We start from the raw sequence: 19,522 nt of genomic DNA, 5'->3' as shown, positions 1-19,522 counted from the left end.
AATGCTATCTACTGGAAATTGCATCCGATGACGGCGTCTATGGATGCCGCCTACTGTGGATAGCATCAGATGAAGGCATCCGTGGATACTGTCTACTTTATAGCATCAGACAAAGGCATCCATTATTGCTTTCTACTGAAGATAGTATCAGATAAAGGCATCCATTATTACTGTCTCAAATAGCATCAAATGAAAGCATCTATGGATGGTGTGTATTGCAGATAGCATCAAATAAAAGTATCCATGAATGCTGTCTACTTTAGATAGATAAATGCATCTATGGATACTGTCTACTGTAGATAGCTTCTTATGAAGACATCTATGGATGATGTCTACAGTAGATGGAATCAGGTGACAGCATACAGTAATACTGTGTACTTTAGATTCACCAGATAAAGCCATCCATTGATGCTGTCTACTGAAGATAGCTTCAAATAAAGGCATCCATTAGTGCTGTCTTATCAGACAAAGGCATCCATTAATATTGTAGATTGTATCAGATAGAGGCATCCAGCATTGCTGTCTACTGAAGTTAGCATCAGATAAAGGCATCCATTACTGCTGTCTACTGAAGATAGTATCAGATAAAGGCATCCCTTAATGCTAATGCTATCTACTGGAAATAGCATTCGATGACGGCTATGGATGCCGTCTACTGTGGATAGCATCAGATGAAGGTATCCATGGATACTGTCTACTGTAGATAGTATCAGATAAAGGTATCTATTGATAACATCAGATGAAAGCTTTTATAGATGCTGTCTACTATAGATAGCATCAGACAAAGGCATCCATATAATTGCCGTCTACTGAAGATAGTATCAGATAAAGGCATCCATTATTGTTGTCTACTGAAGATAGTATCAGATAGAGGCATCCATCATTGTTGTCTACTGAAGATAGCATCAAATGAAAGCATCTATGGATGCTTTGTATTGCAGATAGCATCAGATCAAAGTATCCATGGATGCTGTCTACTTTAGATAGATAAATGCATCAATGGATGCTGTCTACTGAAGTTAGCATCCAATGAAAGCTTTTATAGATGAACCCTATTGTACATGGTATCAGGTGACATCATCGGTTAATGTTGTCTACTGAGAATAGCATCTGATAAAGGCAACCATTAATGATGTCCACTGAAGATAGTATCAGATGAATGTATTTATTGATGCTGTGTACTGTAGTTGGCATTGGATAAAGGCATATATGGGTGTGTCTGCTGTAGATGACATAAGATGAAATCTTTTATAGATGCTGTCTACTGTAGATGGCATCGGGTGACCACATCCATTAGTGTTGTCTACCAAAGATAACATCAGATAAATGCAGCCATTCATGCTATCTACTGTAGGTAGCATCAGATGATAGCTTTTATAGATGCTGTCTACTGTAGATAGCATCAGGTGATAACATCCATTAATGCTGTCTACCAAAGATAACATCAGACAAAGGCAGCTATTAATTCTGTCTTCTGAAAATAGCATCAGATGAAGGCATCTATGGATGTAGTCTACTGAAGATAGATATCATCAAGTAGGTGAAGGCATGCAACTTCAAAATGATTAGTGATACCTCAATCTTGATCTTGTTTTAGTCAATGTGAATCCAGGAGTATCATGACTGCATTATCACCGTACTAATGATATTGGTGCTCATACATACTATATCTAAAAAACAGGGGATGTACTCTTTATTATGGTCATCCTTTGGGTGAAAAAAAAACCACCCTGTTGTACGGGCCCAACTGACCCAGAATTTGCGTTTTGGTGGATTTGCTTTACCTGTTAGCAAGTAAAAACAGCCAGGCCAAAGTGGGTTGAATTAGACTTTATTTATGGGGGGGGGGGGGTTCAAAATATGTTTGCAAAAATTCTTCGAATTTTCAAGCTTTCTATGACTTTTTAGTGTCATTTAGCCCCTTCCACAAAAAATAAAAAATGTTGATCTACTGTACTTGGTAAGTCCATCCGCCCATAGAACAGGGTAGTTTGTTTTTTTGATGCCTAAAGCATCTCAAAAATGAAAATTCAATATGCTTCATATAGACCTAAGCCCAGGGCTGTCAACATTTTGGAATTGCTTGGCGTGAGACAGAGCCGTACCAAGATTTGTCGACTACAATGTTCATTTTGACCCATGATTATTTGAGCCATGGCGTGAGAAAGTGACCCAATGCGTGAGACTCACGGCCAATGCGTGAGAGTTGACAGCCTAATAATATTCAACTTAACTTGTGCATTTCATTTATGGATAGAATTATTATTAAATTAACTCATATCATGTTTGTAATAAAGTGTCAGAAAGATGTCATAAGCTGTAATGTGTAGTATTAGTAAATAAAACGTCAGGTACATTGTAATAAATCAATGCTTGTTGTTTGTGCTTTCTTTTGAATGATAATGTTGTCAAGAATATATCCAGAAACATGCTCATTGCATTTGTACTTTAATTTCATTGGTTCCAATTATCCCTTTACATCAATGACAATCAATGCATTCAGAGTGTCTGCAAGGTACATCAGATGCTCACAAATATCCACAACTGCTCCCAATCTGGGCCTGCTCCCGAATCCAGAAAAATATAGGGATTTGGGAAATAGAGCCAAAAACACACATTTTAGGGTGTTTTTGTATGCTGTGACAATCAATCCTAAAGTCAAATTATTCGTCTATGAAAGTTTGTAGCCAACACATTTTCTATTCTATTTTATTACCAATTATCTTTCGCAATCACAGACTGCGCATCAACTTCCGGGTCTGTTTGGCAGATAAACAAATCTCCTCCATTGACGATGTGTGTGATGAACCATGCCTGAAAGGGATTCCCCATGATTTTACATTCCTGTTTTCACTCTCAGTTTCTAGCTAGCGCATCAATACTTTCTTTGTCTTATGCAATTGTTCAGAAGAATCAAGACCAAAAAATATGCAAAACACATGTAAGAAGTGTTTTTTAAGCGTGAAGTTCACCTCGCCTACTGTGGCAAGTCCTCGGTGTTTATCTCCAGAGCTGGCCAAGCTATTGCCCACATCCACAATGCACTTTTATTCTGAGAATGTGAAACGGCTTATTAAAATTAATTAACATAAATTAATAAGTTTAAATTTTGAAAGTAATATATTGGTGTTTACTCAAGATTCTGAATGCTTGGACTTTATCTTATCTAATACTGGTTTCATACTTTCTGCCGCTGAGCGGCGTGATGCTTCATCATGCAGCTTGTATTTTTTTGCAAGCGGAGCGACACACCGCAAAAGCGACAAGCATGACTCTGAAAGCCAATGTTGCCGGTCTGCACCGCTCCAAAATCGTACTTTGTTCTCAACATATTACCAAAGTGTCAGGCCTGAATTAAACCTGAATTCAGCTAGAAATCAGGCCTGAAATAATGACTGAATTCAGGCCTGATTCTAACCTGAAAAAGGGCGAAATATTTAAATGAGATTAGCCAGAAATGTTAATGTCAGGCCTGAAATTTTAGCCAGAAAAATTTAACCAGAAATAATAAGCCAGAATTTTAGCTAGAATTATTAAACAGAATTATTAGCCAGAAATATTAACCAGAAATGAAATCAGGCCTGATTCTAACCTAAAAAAGGGCCGAAATATTTAAATGAGATTAGCCAGAAATGTTAGGGCTGAAATTTTAGCCAGAAAGATTTATACAGAAAAAATTAGCCAGAATTTTAGCTAGAATTATTAAACAGAATATTAGCCAGAAATATTAACCAGAAATGAAACCAGGCCTGATACTAACCTGAAAAAGGGCCAAAATATTTAAATGAGATAAGCCAGACATTTTATAAGGCCTGAAATTTTAGCCAGAACAAATTAGCCAGAATTTTAGCTAGATTTATTAAACAGAATATTAGCCAGAAATATTAACCAGACTTCACTCTTCTCAACTTTAGCCTCATACATGTGTAGATTGAAATTCCCCCAATTGCCATGATCGGAATGCGCCAGTGGCATAGCGTCATAGGGGCATGGTCCCCCAATCGATTGCAAAATTTAGAAAATCCCATAGGAAAATTGCCAAAAATGGCTGGTGCCCCCCCCCATCAGACCCTGTGCCCCCAATCATGGTTGGTGCCCCCCCCCCCCAATCGGATGACCCATGCTTCGCCACTGGAATACATCTTTTATAGGATTGTGTTATCAGAACTTGCTGGATAACATCAGTTTATTTGAGCTCCAAACCTGAAAGGAGTTTGATATTCATGTACACTTGACCCTCTTTACAAATTAATGCTCTCCTTTCTCAAATGTTGGTCACAACCTTGTCAGTTTTGTTTTCAGTCTTTAACCCAGGTGAAAAGTGTTACTGATGTTCTTGGGGTGTTATGAAGTGGGGAAGGGTTATTTGGAGAGTTCAAATATGGTGAGTCGTCAGTTTGAGAGTTCCGATATGGCGAGTTGTCAATTGCAGAGTTCAACTATGGTGAGTCATCATTTGGAGAGTTCCAAAGTGGCAATTTGTCACCTTGAGCATATCGGGAAAAGTTTTGTTTGTAAAGTTGGGATGTGGTGTGCTATGTCAATGTAATGGGAAGTTTCTATTTTGAAGTGAGGAGGGTAATTTAGAGAGTTCAAATATTCAGAGCTACCTTTAGCATATTGGAAGAGTTTATGTTTACAAAGCACATCCTAACGGTACACAACTCTCCCAATATGCAGAAAGTGACAACTCATCATATTTGAACTCTCCAAATGACCCTTCCCCCACTTTAAAGTACAAACATCCCCAAGACATCAACATGGCATATCACATTGCAACTTTTTAAAAATGTAACTCCCGGATATAACTCTTTCAATTTGGTGTAGGTGATAACTTGCTCATCCTGGTGCATTGAATTCTCCAAATGACCCTCCTCCCACTTCAAAGTACAAACACTCCCAATTTATGCATCAACAGAACACACCACACCCCAAGTTTACCAAATACAACACTTCAAATTTGGTGAAGGTGAAAACTCACCACATTTAAACTCTCCAATGACCCTCCCCCCCACTTCAAAGTAGAAACATCCCCAATAAATCAACATTGCCCACCAAATCATCCCATCTTTAAAACCAATACAATATACAAACGTACCACTATGATGTGACAACCTTATTTGAACTCTCCCAATGACAACTCGCCATATTTGAACTCGCTAAATAACCCTCCCCACTTCAAAGTACAACCTCCCCAAGACATCAGCATAATTAACACCCCAACAACATCAGTAACACATTTCACCTGGGTCAGCCAGCATCAACCTGCAGTATACCCACATAATTATATAAAATAAATGATACATGCATAATGCATGCATGTCTGCTGAATTCAACAACCTTTCTAGGCAATGTTTCCTGGGGAAAAAGAATGACAAAATACAGGCTTTGAAACTTACGAACAGCTGATCTTCCTTCCACAGACATAGTTGATATGTTCCCCATCAACTAGACACTGTTAAAAGACCCTAAAATACCCTTTAAACTGTTATTTTTTCAAAAAGTTGTGGCAGTTTCTGAGCCATATCAGTAGTCTGCTTCCTTACAGTTGGTGACCTCTGACCTAATATCATGTGACCATAATTAGCCTGAAAATAATTAGCCAGAATACCAAATCTGGCTAATATATAGCCATATTTTTTATTCTGGTTAATGCCACTGGTCACCGCTAGCGTTTCTGGTGCGACTGCACAGTGAAGCAAAATCATCCTCTGAGTGGCAAGCGGCAGGAAAGTATGAAACCAGTATTAGTGAATAGTGAAGATTCTGATTGCTTGGACTGTGTCAAGTATTTGAATTTTGCAATAATCACTCTTTCACAAAAAATTCTCAAATATAATTTTGCTTTTATTGCCAGTTCCAACAAAAGGATTAGGATTGAGCTATATTTCATTTCGCAAAACAGGATAATTTTTTTGTAATCCCCCAAAATTAGTCCTGTATTTGTCTTAATTGAATCTGGAGTATGTTGAGTATCACAGGTCTAGTTATTATCATGAAACCATTGTCTTGTTCTCTTTTAGCTGTTGCCACTTGATGGGTAAGGTTGCATGATCACTAGACATAATTATGCCAACCACTGCAACTTTGATATTAATATGGAAAAATAGAATCTCCATTCTTGCATACATACAGAGGTATATTATCTCTACTTTATAAGATAAATATCATCAATTGAGGGCTGTAAGAGCTCAAATTAAATAGGTCTGGATTCCTATTTAATACGCCTTGTTAGAAAGCCTTATTTTTCAAGTGCAATTCCAGCCCCATATTGTTTTCTTGAGGGTGAAAAGTCAGAAATAAAATTTTAATATTTGGAGGGGGCACATGCCATGGTACTGCCACTGAGCAAGTTGTATATTTGGAGTGCCAAAAGAGTATTTGCCATCTCAGAACATTAGTTTGTATTAAACAGAATATATGGTGTTTAAATAGTATGTGTTTGAAGCGGGGGTAAGAGCATTGAGTCTAACGGCAGGATGGTCCATTTTGACGAGACAAAGATAATGTTGCTGGCTGCTCATTTCTCAGTGATCAGTGTAAGACTTTCTTATTTAGTTGGTTCTGCTTGTTTATATGTTGACCTGGTAGGAAGGTGACATCCAAATTATTGTTGTGACATCAAATGATGTTGGAAGTACATGATCAGAAGCTGCTGAATTTGGTGTGTGGAATTTGATGATGTAACAAAGTAGACCCATTTTTGTCATGCATTGTGATAATGGAAAGGTTACAGGAAACAAAACATACCTTTTCCTTTTCCAGCCCATCCCACTATTCCCTCATGCAAATAGCAATCCTATATAAGTTTGATAGTATTGATATTATTCAAAAGATAAGTTTTTGTAACAAAAGTAATTTGAAATAAAACTATTATTTTTTCAGGTTACCAAAGGTCGGGAAGTTGTGTTTGGAACTGACAGTATATCAAAGAGAAAGGTAATGGCAGGAATTCTGAAAACTCTTGGTCCAGTTTGTACTTTCCGCTCCTTGGGTCAAAACTGGCGATCACTCCGTAGCGTCACACAAGAACAATTCCTATCAGCCGCAGAAGAATTAGAATCATCATCAATGGGTATGGTGGTTCATGTGCAACTACTCGGACACCCAAAGGTTACAGTGGTATTTATCAAGAAACATCCTGACGACATTCAGGCAATTCTTGAAATGAATCGGGATCTATGTTCTAGTGATCACTATAGGAACAGATTTAACCACCAGCCTAATAAGTGTATATCTGGGAATTTATGGAATCAGTTGGTTTCTATGGGATATGTAGCAGAGAACATCTTTATGTAGCTTTAGCAATGTACGAGGGGGTATCAAAAGTTTTTGAAATCGCCCAGAAGTGAAAGAGCTATATCAATCAAATTTTGTCAGTGCAATCACTGGTCCTTATGTACACTACGGTGCAAAAATGGTCTCATAAGTATGTTTACTTTTTTTCAGGTGCTACATGTAGCTGTCAGTACCTGCCTATGTAACCGCATAACCAGCAAAATGGAGAAAATTGAGGCATGTAGCATGATAAAGTTTTGGGGGCAGTTCCCAGAAAGTCTGTGATGAAATAAAAATTCCTTTTCCAAAAAGCAACAGTGACATATCACAATCACCACCAAAGATAACTTTCATTTCATCATCGATTTTCTAGGCACTGCAACCCTTCAAAAGCAGGATCTTAATAACGCTGCTTGTCTCAATTTCTCAATGTTGCAGTTTTTGCGCAGTAACTGGGGCAGCAGGTTTTTGGCATCTAGTGCCACCTGTAACAAAAGCAATCATACCTATGAGACCATCTTTGCATTATAGCGCACATAAGGACCAGTGATTGCACTGACAAAATTTCATTGATATAGCTATTTCACTTCTGGGCTTACCCCATCATTGTATTATAGTACCAGAGAACTCTTTTTCTTTATTCTATGTTAATATTGGATGCCACTATTTGTTTGTTATATTCAGTCTATTTCGAGTCATCTTTATCTTCTAAAATTTGATCATATATTTGATCGGGAAGTCAATGGCCACTAACATATGTGACCCGCTCTGACAAAACCAGGAACAAGTCGCAATTTTGACATTTCACGATTTGAATAAAAAATAAAATTGTATCCTGTTCTCATACATTCAGAGTTGACTTGAATTCAACTTCTAGCGATCTGCCACTTTGGGCAAAGTGATCTAGGCATTGATATACAGCTTGTCACTGATCACTGTTAACATTTCAAGTGTGACTCCCACCTTTAAGGGTGGACAAGGTATTGTTGGTCGATCGAAGCAACCTAAAAATCGATTTTCATTATCTAGTTCAATATATTATTGAAAATTAACACCTTGATGTTTTGCAAAAGTCCATTCTACAAATCGTATACTTTGCAAACTTGCTTAATTTATTGTCGTTAATGAGTAACGACGTTTTACAAAAGTGTTGTTGTTTCAGCCCTCTTTACAACGTAACTCAAGAACCGCAGCACCTATAAAAGTATATCTGTGATATTTTAATTCTTCTACACGCTCGCTATGAATTGAGCAATGCAGTTTTTGCCAAAGCTCACTACCATTCGTAAGATGCTGTGAACTACCAAATCGCAACAGTTTAAAATAATTGAATACCTGAGTGGAAGAAGGGCCCAACTCCATCAAAACTGTTTTTGTGATATTAAGAAAAAACTTAATATTTGGAAAAGTTTTATAGACAGAATGTTTTCATCTTCAGGGGACCTTAAATACATGAACATACAGTATTACATATATTCGAAATCATATATGATGTTTCCATGGCAACGGTACAGGTCTTAATACTGAGCTGGAGTTGGGCCCTTCTTCCACTAATATACTGCAAGTGCCAGTTCCGTAAGCAGATGTGTTATAAATAGCTACAGAAATTAGAAAATTGTCCATTAATTGCACCAGTAGAAGCATGTAATTATGTTAGCAAGAAAGTTTATTGTAGTGAAAACAGATTTCATGGATGAACAAAAATGCCTCTTTAACCCAATATTTGTGGAAGAAAGGCCCAACTCCATGGAGTTGGGCCCTTCTTCCATGAAAACCATGATTAAGTGTATGTGGAAGACTATTTAGAGAGTGGATTTTGGCTCATCTTTCACACACAAGGAAGATCAGTCTGGTGGCAATAAAATGCTGGGTCTAACTCATTTTTGTAAAAGATTGGAGTTGGGCCCTTCTTCCACTCAGGTATTCAATTAATAACCTTAAGAGGCCTGAGATAAAGTATTTTTGGTTTTGTGGTTTTGAACTTCACCTGTGCAGTTGAAATTGATTATTTGCAGGGGAGTGTGTTTATGAACAAACTAAAAGATGTATGCTGAAGCCCTATGGAGGAATTTCAAGAAAACTAGTTTTGTTGTTGAGGGAGGAGGGTTAAAATGTGTTTATTACAGTTTGTATACTCGTAAAAACATGAATGTTACTTTGACCCACTTACGGTTTTGATACAAATGGCGAGAGAGAGGATATAGTTTTGTTGCAAAATTAGTTAAAGTGTATAGAGCTACAACAATGTTTTGATTTGCTTGGAAAATGCAGCCATAAAGATGTTTACGTTTTAAAATAAAGAATAGGCAGGATATAGATTATAAGCCCAAAATTTGCCGCTTTACAAATGTCAAATTCCACTTTTTTCCGCTTTGTAAATTTTGCGATAAAAAAGTTTTCGCCAAAAAAAACCACATTTTGAAGATTGTAGATTCTTATATCGATATTTCGGTTTTTTCGCTTCATTTTTACCTCTTTTTAACAAAACTGCTTTTTCCGCATTTATTCCTAAATTCCGTGATTTTCACGGTGAATACGCAACGCGGAGGACTTCTGGCTTTAATATAGATGGATCCAGATAGCCTACAAGATCCTTTGATATGATGTACTACCTGACGAGTCTTGTTAATGCATAGAATCTTTAAAAAACAAATGCATAGGCCTATCTTGCATTTTTACATTTTTAAAATCAACAAGCAAGAATAAATTAACATAGTTAATGTATATGTTTGAAGTGTATGCAATATTAGATAATGGTGAAATTATTGTATTGAACTTTCCATGCAGAAGTCTTGATTTAATAAACCAATAAAAGAACAATACATTTGAAGTTATCCTGACAAGTGCATTTTTTTTTGTTTAGAATTTACATGATTTACTCAGCAGTTTGATGAAATAAAATGATGTCTAAGGAAGCAGATTTCCAGTGAAGAAAATTACAGGAGCCACTGGTTAAATCAAACACTGTTTATTGTCATCCATTGTATTTTATTCCTTCTATCATAACCACATAATATCACACAAGTTTTATAATATTGCTAACTGTTTAGTTTGAGATTTGTTCTTTCAGTTTTACTCCCATTGCTGGACAGAAAATAAAGGTTAGGCATCACGGTATTGTAAGTATGAAACAAATTATTTGTATTCATCTTTCCTGTTCAAAGTTAATTGTTTTTCTTTGAAGTTTGGAAATTTAAAATTCTGTTAATTAATTTTGATAATTATGTTGTTTCATGTTGCGTTATTCATTTGAAATTGTTTTGTTAAATGCCAACACTAACACCCCCGTTATATGATACAATCAAGCCAATGAGTTGTTTGAAACAAAAGATTCAATCTTGGCCAACTAAAAATACTGCTGATGATTCACTGAAAATAGTAATATCCATCCCGAAGAATGATTATTATTAGGATCATTAGGATGATGACAATACCAATTTCACCAGTAGTGATCTTGGGCTTTCTTAAAATTATTACTTTTTAATTTCCAACAAAAGGGCAAATTTGGGATTTTTGCCCCCTCAAAAAAGTCTTGTCCCTCTTAGAAAAAATCCTGATGCCACCACTGCATTTGACAATGCGCCTTTTTGGTAAATCCCATAAGCCTTTGCGGGTAGACCTCTGATGTTGTCATGCCAATTTGCACATCGTTACTGCGCGCTCCGCGGCTTACAAATGTGCAGTAATGATATTCGCTAAATGATTTGCACATCAGCATGACATCAAATGATGACATCTCAGGTCTACCCGCAACAAAAAGCTTATGGGATTTACTGAAAAGATGAACTGGGCCATAATTGATTTCGGCAACAAACAACCTTTTTTTTTTTGCTTAATTGAATCACATATTGGTAATCTTGATATGTACACTATAGTTGCATATATTGATTAGTGTCTACCTTCTACAAATTATACATTATTTACACAGAAAAGAGCACAACCAAAGCCAAAAGCACCAAAAGCAAAGGCAGCAACAAAGCCGAAAGAACCAAAGACAGCGGCAAAGCCTAATGAACAGCAGAAAGACGAGGCACCTGTCCCAAGGCAGGCCATAATGGCTGCAATCTTGCTCACAGCGGGACCCATTACCATTCTACGAACCGTCACCAACATGGTAGCATTCCGCAAGATTTCCAAAAAGCAGTTCTGCACAGCAATGGAAGGTCTCAAAGCAGCTAACCTTGGAGAGATTATCGATGTGAAAACTAGCAAGACTGGTGGAATAAAGGTGTTTGTTAAGAAACATCCGGCTGAAGCTGCACAAGCCTTGACAGCCTACCCAGATCTATGCACCATGGAGCAGTATTCATCCAAGTATGAACAGTCTCCTTCTAAAAGTATCTCTCTAAAGCTGAAAGCTATGCTGGTTGACATGGGTGTTGTGTTTGAAAAACAAATGCAGTGATGAAGAATTTTGAGGTGAAAGAAACAAACCCAGGATCACTCATTTAGCTTAGTTTAAGATAATATAAAGACAACATTATTGGGGGTGGGTGAAACTCCCAAGTGTGCACATACATGCACACTTTATCAGGTCACCCCCTAATTTCGATAATCAAAATGTGACACCAAATGTTGTACCCATTCCCCAAAGTACCCTTTTGGCATCTCCCTTGACCTAAAATGCTCATAGAAGTTACTTGCATGAATGCGAAATAAAATGCCCCTTTTCAATTGTCCCTCTCACCTTTATTTTCGATTCTAAGGATAAAACTTTTTTTTTTAATTTAATATTTTAAAACAAACAAAAAACATTGAAAATTCCAATATTTTGGGCAAAATTTTAGGCAAATGTTCTGATTTTTTCACTTTGCATCCTTCCCCTTCCATGCTCCCAGAAAAACAAAACATATCCTGTTTGAAAATCCAGCATAAAGTTTCAAAAGCCTTTTCAGACCCAATCCCATCCTATCCTAAGTTTTCAAATAAAATACAATTGGTCCTGCCTTTCAGGACCAAAAACCATCTCGCATGTTTTCAGCCAAAACTCATTTATTTCAAATTTAACATAAAGTTACAGTTAGTTTATATAGCCGTTATAATCAGTTTTCCGATTCAACATAAAGTAACAACTGAAGTTTCAGTGGCTTCAACCAAATATTTCAGGGCCCAAGTCTATCCTGTTTTAAATCCAGTATGAAAGATACTGTGGGTTTAAGAGACTAACAACGGTGACACAAGATATAATACAAAAGTCTATGCTACTGCAGTGTGAATGCCAAAGACATGGTGACTGGTTTTTAGGATGTCTGAAGGAACATTTGGGCATATAAATACATTGTAGGTTTTTTTAAAAGTATAACCCAGCCTGCAAAGCATGTTCACATCATGCAATAAAAATAGCATATTTTTGAGGTGTTTTAAGATTTTCACAAATGTTATTAAAGAGTAGTTCTTATTCGTAGAAGTTTTAAGAGTTTATTAAGTTACCCGTTCATTTCCGTTTTAAACCAGATTAAGCACACAGCTACAAAGGTAATATTGTTTCCATATGATAACCATTTTTATTCCAAGATGCTCTGTGTAATTTCAACTGTTACATTTCTTTTTACAAATCAAATATGTTGCTTTAAAAAGCTACTGTAGAGTAATTGTAATCACATCCTTTATCATATCTATACAAATGGTAACCTACTAAGTAATACTAAAATATGTTGAAAACAAAATGTTTTAATCTGATGATGAACCCTTTTCAAATTAGGTGATCCTGCCCATATTGCAGTGAATTAGTTTGAGAGAAATCAAGAATGCATGTTACAGGAAAGAGAAGAAACAAAGTTTACAATTGTCCATAGGATATGTGTAACTAATATGTAAATAGCATTCTAATTGGCTATTTTAATCCGGGATTTGAATCACAATAATAATGGTACCTCATTTAGTAAATAAACAACATTGGAAAAGGCACTTCCAACTTGTTTTCATACCAAGAACTGTTACAGGTGTCTTATATTGGGCTATTCCAGTTGAGATACATGCACCCCCTATGGATGACATGATCAGGGACAGGTGATTTGCGCGGAAAAAATACAGTACAAGTCATGTATCCCTGCCCATAGGGAAAAAAATAGCCAATTGCGCGGAAAAAAGTTCCGCGCAAATCGCTTGTCCCTGGACATGATCTTAATCTTCCACACAGTGGGTGTGAATTTCAAATGGTCATGTCTTCCAGAGGGGATGTGGATTTCAACTGGAATAACACATTGGGTTGTTTTTTCCTTAACCAATGTAACATGCAAATCATGAAATAGCATAATGGTCAGTACCACTTTGAGGGTATTGTAAGTTTTTGAAGTTTGTACAATTCACATTCAATAGAGTTTCGTTTTAGTCATTAAAACCTTTTTTGAAAGCACTCTAAAAGTAAATATTTTTGTGTGTATAATTTTTTGCCTTTTGCCGATTTTGATATACTTGAGCTAGTTTTAACAAAGTTTTCTTATATAAACTTACACACAAAAGAACATACTTGCTCGCTTATTGTTATTTTTGTGGTATCTTAGTTAATGGCAAAAACACGAAATGTCCACTATTATAGTATCATGTAGATAGTAAGGCATTTTAGCTGTACACATACACTTTGTAGCTTAGATTTATCCATCATACTTATATACACAAATTACACAGTTATCAACAAAACAAGCATATTTCAACAAATTTGAGGGCTTTTGGTCCTGTCATTTCTTCTACTTTACTTTGAATTGCACAGTAAACAATAAGCATAATATCTTTGCAGTTACCAGTCAATTTTAACTTCTGATTCGTGTTGTTTTGAATATAGTATACAGTATTTGTTTAATTATTTTTAGCCATTTTCTTTCTTTAAATATTCTAGTAGAGATTTTAAGCTATACGAGTACAACTTACACATTTATCATAAAAAAACATATTTCAACAAATTTGAGGGCTTTTGGTCCTGTCATTTCTTCTACTGTACTTTGAATTGCACAGAAAACAATAAGCATAATAAACTGAGCTCAAAAAGAAACTTATAATTTTTCACAAGGTCATATCTTGAAATCCTGTCCATCAAATTGAACCAAAATTACACACAGATTTACTTCAATACTCTACTCTTAACACATGTCAGTAACCAAGCAGTTATCCAACTGACACAACAGCAAAATGCACTGACATGGGACAGCTTCCTGGACAACATTCACAGCCCAGCCCTACTTCATGAAATATGTGTATGAAAAGCAGAAAGCAGCACAGTTTTATCATCTGTGCAAGGATCTTGTGTGCATTCTCACAGATTTTTGTCCTGGATGCCAAATGTTGGGCTGTGAAAGTGAAGGAAGTCCAGGAAGCTGTCCCATGACAGTGCATTTTGGTGTTGTGTCAGTTTGAAAACTGCTTGGTTACTGACATGTGTTTTGAGTAGAGTATTAAGGTAATCCTGTGTGTAATTTTGGTTCATTTTAATGGACAGGATTTTAAGATATGAACTTGATATTCGCAAGTTGTAAAAAATTATAAGTTTCTTTTTGAGCTCAGTTTATCTTTGCAGTTAGCAGTCAATTTTAACTTCTGATTTGTGTTGTTTTGAATATAGTATACAGTAGATATTTGTTTAATTCTCTCTAGCCATTAACTTTCTTAAAGTATTCAAGTAGAGATTTTAAGCTATATATATATATATATATATTATGAGTACAACTTTGTATGTGTGTACATTGTATACTGGAGCAGTTGAATTGCAATATATATTAATCAGGTAGCCTATACACAAAAAGTATAGTAAATTGTGACTTCTGTTTTATGTATGATGTATTAATCATGTTAATACTACTTTGGAAAAGTGAGAGATCAAGATCAACTCCCTCAATTCTCATAATGTTAAAACATGGTACCAGCAAACTCTGGTTCTTTTCATGCCAAAAACAGGTCCCGCTTCGCAGGTTTGTATAGATGAGGAGACCTATGATGTCACATGTTTACATTCAGACCACCCTCTGTTGTTTCTAGCCAGGCAAAATAACACAGGAGTGTCTATGGCAGACCACATAAATCTCTTCAAAACTCAACTTTTGAAAACCTTTCAAGTTTTGTGTGATATTATAAATATAGCTTGATGCATTTGTAAACAAGTTTAATAATGTTTTTAATATTATTTGCTTTGAAACCAAAGTTAATGAAACAAAATCAACTTCTTCCATGTAAACTATAGTGTTTTTTGCATGTCAGTTTTGATCTCAGGCCAATAGAGGGCGTATCAAATGTAAACACATGTCACCTCATCTATACACAGGGTTGTTTTTCCTGAACATGCAAATCATGAAATAGCATAATAGTCAATACTGCTGCAAGGTATTGAAGTTTGCATACTTCACTTATATACGTATAAGTGAAGCAAATATATAAATTGTACACAAAAGTTGTAAATAAGGAACTTAATAATAGTAAGGCAAATATATAAATTGTACACAAAAGTTGTAAATAAGGAACTTAATAATAGTAAGGCATTTAGCTATACAACCGTACTTTTCAATGAAGACTAAATCATTTGTAAATTACAACAATTACAATGTTATCAATATCAAACAAGCTTTCAACTGATTTCAGTTGTTTTTATACAGTTACAGTTTTATTCAGTTATTTTTATAGGTAGTTTTCCTATGTTGAATTGCACAGTAAAGCAATTGATACTCTATTATGCTGTTATTTTTGCGAGGGTTTTATTTTTCGTTAATTTTGCAAGTGGACGTGCAGGCGTGAAAATAATGTCATCAAGTTACTTTACACGAAATAAACAACTCGCACAATTTCCCAAAATCGCAAAAAATTCTGTAGACAAAAATAACAGCGTATAAAGTAATCAATAAACACATACAGTTTGCGTGAATATAGATACAAAGCATTTTAATCATTAACTTTGTTGCATAGATTTGATAAACGTAGATTTGATAAGCATAGTTTCTAGACTGCACTTTTCTATGTAGACTAGAGCAATTTTAATTGTAATATTTATCAATCATGTTTATCTACACAAATTAAACAGATAGTATTAGAAAACAATTAGAAGTGTTCATATGCAAATAATATATCACACAGTTGTTGCAAATGGGTATTTAATATACGCTTTCGTAGTAAGGCATTTTAGCTTTATGTACAATTGCGCTTTCGTAGTAAGGCATTTTAGCTTTATGTACAATTGCACTTTTCTACCTAGACTAAAGCATTTTTTCTAATATATTTATCAATCAACAATCAGAATACACAGTTATCATCCAACACCAAACAACAGATTTCAGTCTTTTTTTATACCTTTGTAGTGTAAGCTCTTCCATTTTGAATTGTGCATACATTTAATAAATATTCTTAACTGTCAACAGTCATTGTTGATATCTGATTCATGTATGTGTATCAATACTACTTATTAGTAGGTTAACTTAAACTGTATACATTTTAAGTTATGTTGTAACTTATATCCTTCAAAAAATTCAAAAACTACCCAACTCAATTCTCATGTTAAAACACTACACTCCCAGAAATGAAGTTTCTAAAAGGGCTTAAAGAACCCTTTTTTGTCCTATATATATGGCACCCTCAAGAAAAACTGAAAGAGCCCCTTCAGGTTCTTTAAAGTAAAGAAGCCTTTGTAGAATCAGTTTTGGACTTTATAGAACCTTTTTGGTTCATTGCAAAACCATCAATGGTATATAGAGGACAGATTTAAGAACCTTTTTTTCTGAGATGGTAGTTCATCATGTGCTCAAGTATTGCTTACACGGGTTGGTTTGGAAAAAGTAGGTTGAACCTTGGTTCAAAGAGAGATGCATGCCTATTAACCCGTTGCACTGTTGTCTCAAAACGAGGTTCTAGCCCCAAAGTGTGCCATGTGTGCGCATATGCCTTTCATACACTTGCTTATTATCAGGTTAAAGACTTTTTTAGCACATTGCTTCAAAGTGAAAAACAAAAATGCCTTTCCGTGCATGCGTTTGCAGAGAGAACCATGTTTTGGAATCAAGATGGCGGATCTGTACAAAGGGTCATGTGACTCATTCTGGCAAAATATACATGAAGGTATTAATTATGATATAAAATTGGATCGGTTGAGCCCATATTTATTGGTCGAGCTATGAGTTTTAAAATATTGGACGAGACGTTGTCGAGTCAATATTTTACAACTCATAGCGAGACCAATAAATATTGGGCGTAAAGCATCCACTTTTATCATTATTATGTTTTGGATCCAATATTATCACAATTTGGATCCATCAAAACATAATAATGTGACAAAAAGGTCTCAGGTGCAGGCAATTTAAGCTTTAAAATTATGAAGAAAAAATGGAAAAGGCCATCATAACTTAAATTTTCAAGAGCAAGGTGTTATGAAAAAGCTAATTTTAGTCTTTTCGTTTATTAAAGTATAAGTGATCACACTTTCTAAAGAAAACACTAATAATCTAAAGAAAATGATACTCAATAGCTTCTCACTAAAATAACAGAACTACAGATTTTGATGCAGTTTTTATAGGAAGTATTATACACGATGTTCATTATAATTTAAAAGTTGCTCGCTCTTTTCAGTATTATTGTTCAACTGTTGAATACACCAAAGCTTAAACTTTTAAGGCATGCAGAAGAAGAATTGTTCATGTGTAAGCATACCTACTATATATTCCAAGTAGTTTCTAGTTTTGTAGCTTTTTGAGTTAAGTAAAAAAATCTGTAGTTCCTAGTTTTACTCAAAATTAGGAACTACTTGGAATGATGTGTTATAATGAAAAGGTACCTTGTCTCTGCCACAACACATACACAATTACACATTTTGTGTCAGGACCGCTAAAACAATTTTGATGGTTGGCGGTTCTCATTTCTGCCACACCGCCTTTATGGTGAGGCAGTTCGAACAGTGCACCATAAAGTACCTTTCATTTTAACATATCAGTACTGTGATATTGTTCTTTGCATCCATTCATGCACATTTCTTAAGACTTAAAAGCTAAGGCATGTACAGATGACACTGGGGGAGTTGGTCTCTTCTAGTTTCCAACAAGGTTCTTCAGCGGTCTACCGATTTGGCGCTGTTTACAGCGTAAACAACGGTAGTGGAGTTTTGATTGGCTAATATTGATTCATGTCCTAACATCGTCACCTCATTGGCCGATCAAGCTGCGTAGCAACGTGTGACCTAGTTCTTTTTATGCGATAATCAGGAAGACCGGTCAGACACCGCTGAAGGATGTTGCAGAATACTTAAAGGAATTATGCCAGTTTGACAAAAGGTTTGATAAGTTCAACTTGTTAACTTAATGGAGTGTAACTTTATACACTAATCAGGATAGAATGAGATAACATAATACTGTTTTTGTTTTAGTTTGTATGAATAAAATATTGTTGCACAAAATCATCTTGTCATTTTGCTCATTATGATGTATGTGTCAGGAGTGCTTCTGTATTTAAGGGATAAGAAAGAAGGAACAAAAACAAGAATTCATTGGTCCAAGTTTAAACAGGAGAGATTTACCTGTACCACCAACTCCTTTTATTGTGAAAAGTCAACCATATTTTATTTTCGGAATGCCATATTATATCCATGATTCTTTAGCACGTCAAATTCTACTGCCAAATTTCATGCTTTTCTTCATCATGTGGCTGGACTATATTGACTAACACCCTCCAGTGACAATGAATTATCATTAAAAGATTAATGCACATGTGGCATACTTGTTTAGGTGTATTCATGTCAAAAATGTGTAAATAAGCAAATTTTGAGGTCATGTGACAAAGTTTAAAAAAATTATAGATGTCAGGAATCCAAATGTTTTTAGGCCTAGAGAATACTCCCTGTTAAAAGTCAAAGGTCAGTTGGGACAAATTATTATTAAACTGGCCTTCCAGAAAAGTTCAAGCACTGCTGCAATTATATTTGGAAAAAAAGTGAGATATCTTTATTATATGGGTCTTTCAAATTAGTGTATCACGAAAACTTGCTTGAAGTGTTTGAGAACCACCTTAACTAGTTAAATATAGTTGAATAGCTACAAGACTTTTTTTAAACAAGGACACAGCCGAAAAGAGGGGAAAATCTATGATGAATCTGGGCGCGAATTTCTTTTTACATGTTTTATGGTTACAAATGTTCTCGGTTTTGTCATGATATGGAAAGCTATGCTGTGGTCGTCTGAGGCAAACTGTTTTAAGCCCAGTTATTATATAAACCTATATCTTCGAGCTTCCAATAACAATAACATATTTTAATCCAATATGCCAGATCTCAATGCATTGGGTATAA

The 19,522-nt window shown here is 35.4% G+C and overlaps 1 protein-coding gene across 1 annotated transcript in view; it reads left to right on the top strand.

Annotated features, from left to right (window-relative positions):
* Nucleotides 1–7,314, top strand: part of LOC140137445 (uncharacterized) — a 92,594-nt gene extending 85,280 nt beyond the window's left edge. The window contains exon 5 of the mRNA XM_072159116.1: nt 6,886–7,314. Within this exon, the coding sequence (XP_072015217.1) occupies nt 6,886–7,299 (414 nt within the window). The 3' untranslated portion in view covers nt 7,300–7,314. The remainder of the gene's footprint in view (nt 1–6,885) is intronic.
* Nucleotides 7,315–19,522: the final 12,208 nt, after the last annotated feature.

This window comes from Amphiura filiformis, chromosome 17, assembly GCF_039555335.1.
Source record: "Amphiura filiformis chromosome 17, Afil_fr2py, whole genome shotgun sequence".
NCBI classification, from domain to species: domain Eukaryota; kingdom Metazoa; phylum Echinodermata; class Ophiuroidea; order Amphilepidida; family Amphiuridae; genus Amphiura; species Amphiura filiformis.
Note: the sequence above shows the minus strand (reverse complement) of the source record. Positions and strands in the feature narration are given on the sequence as shown.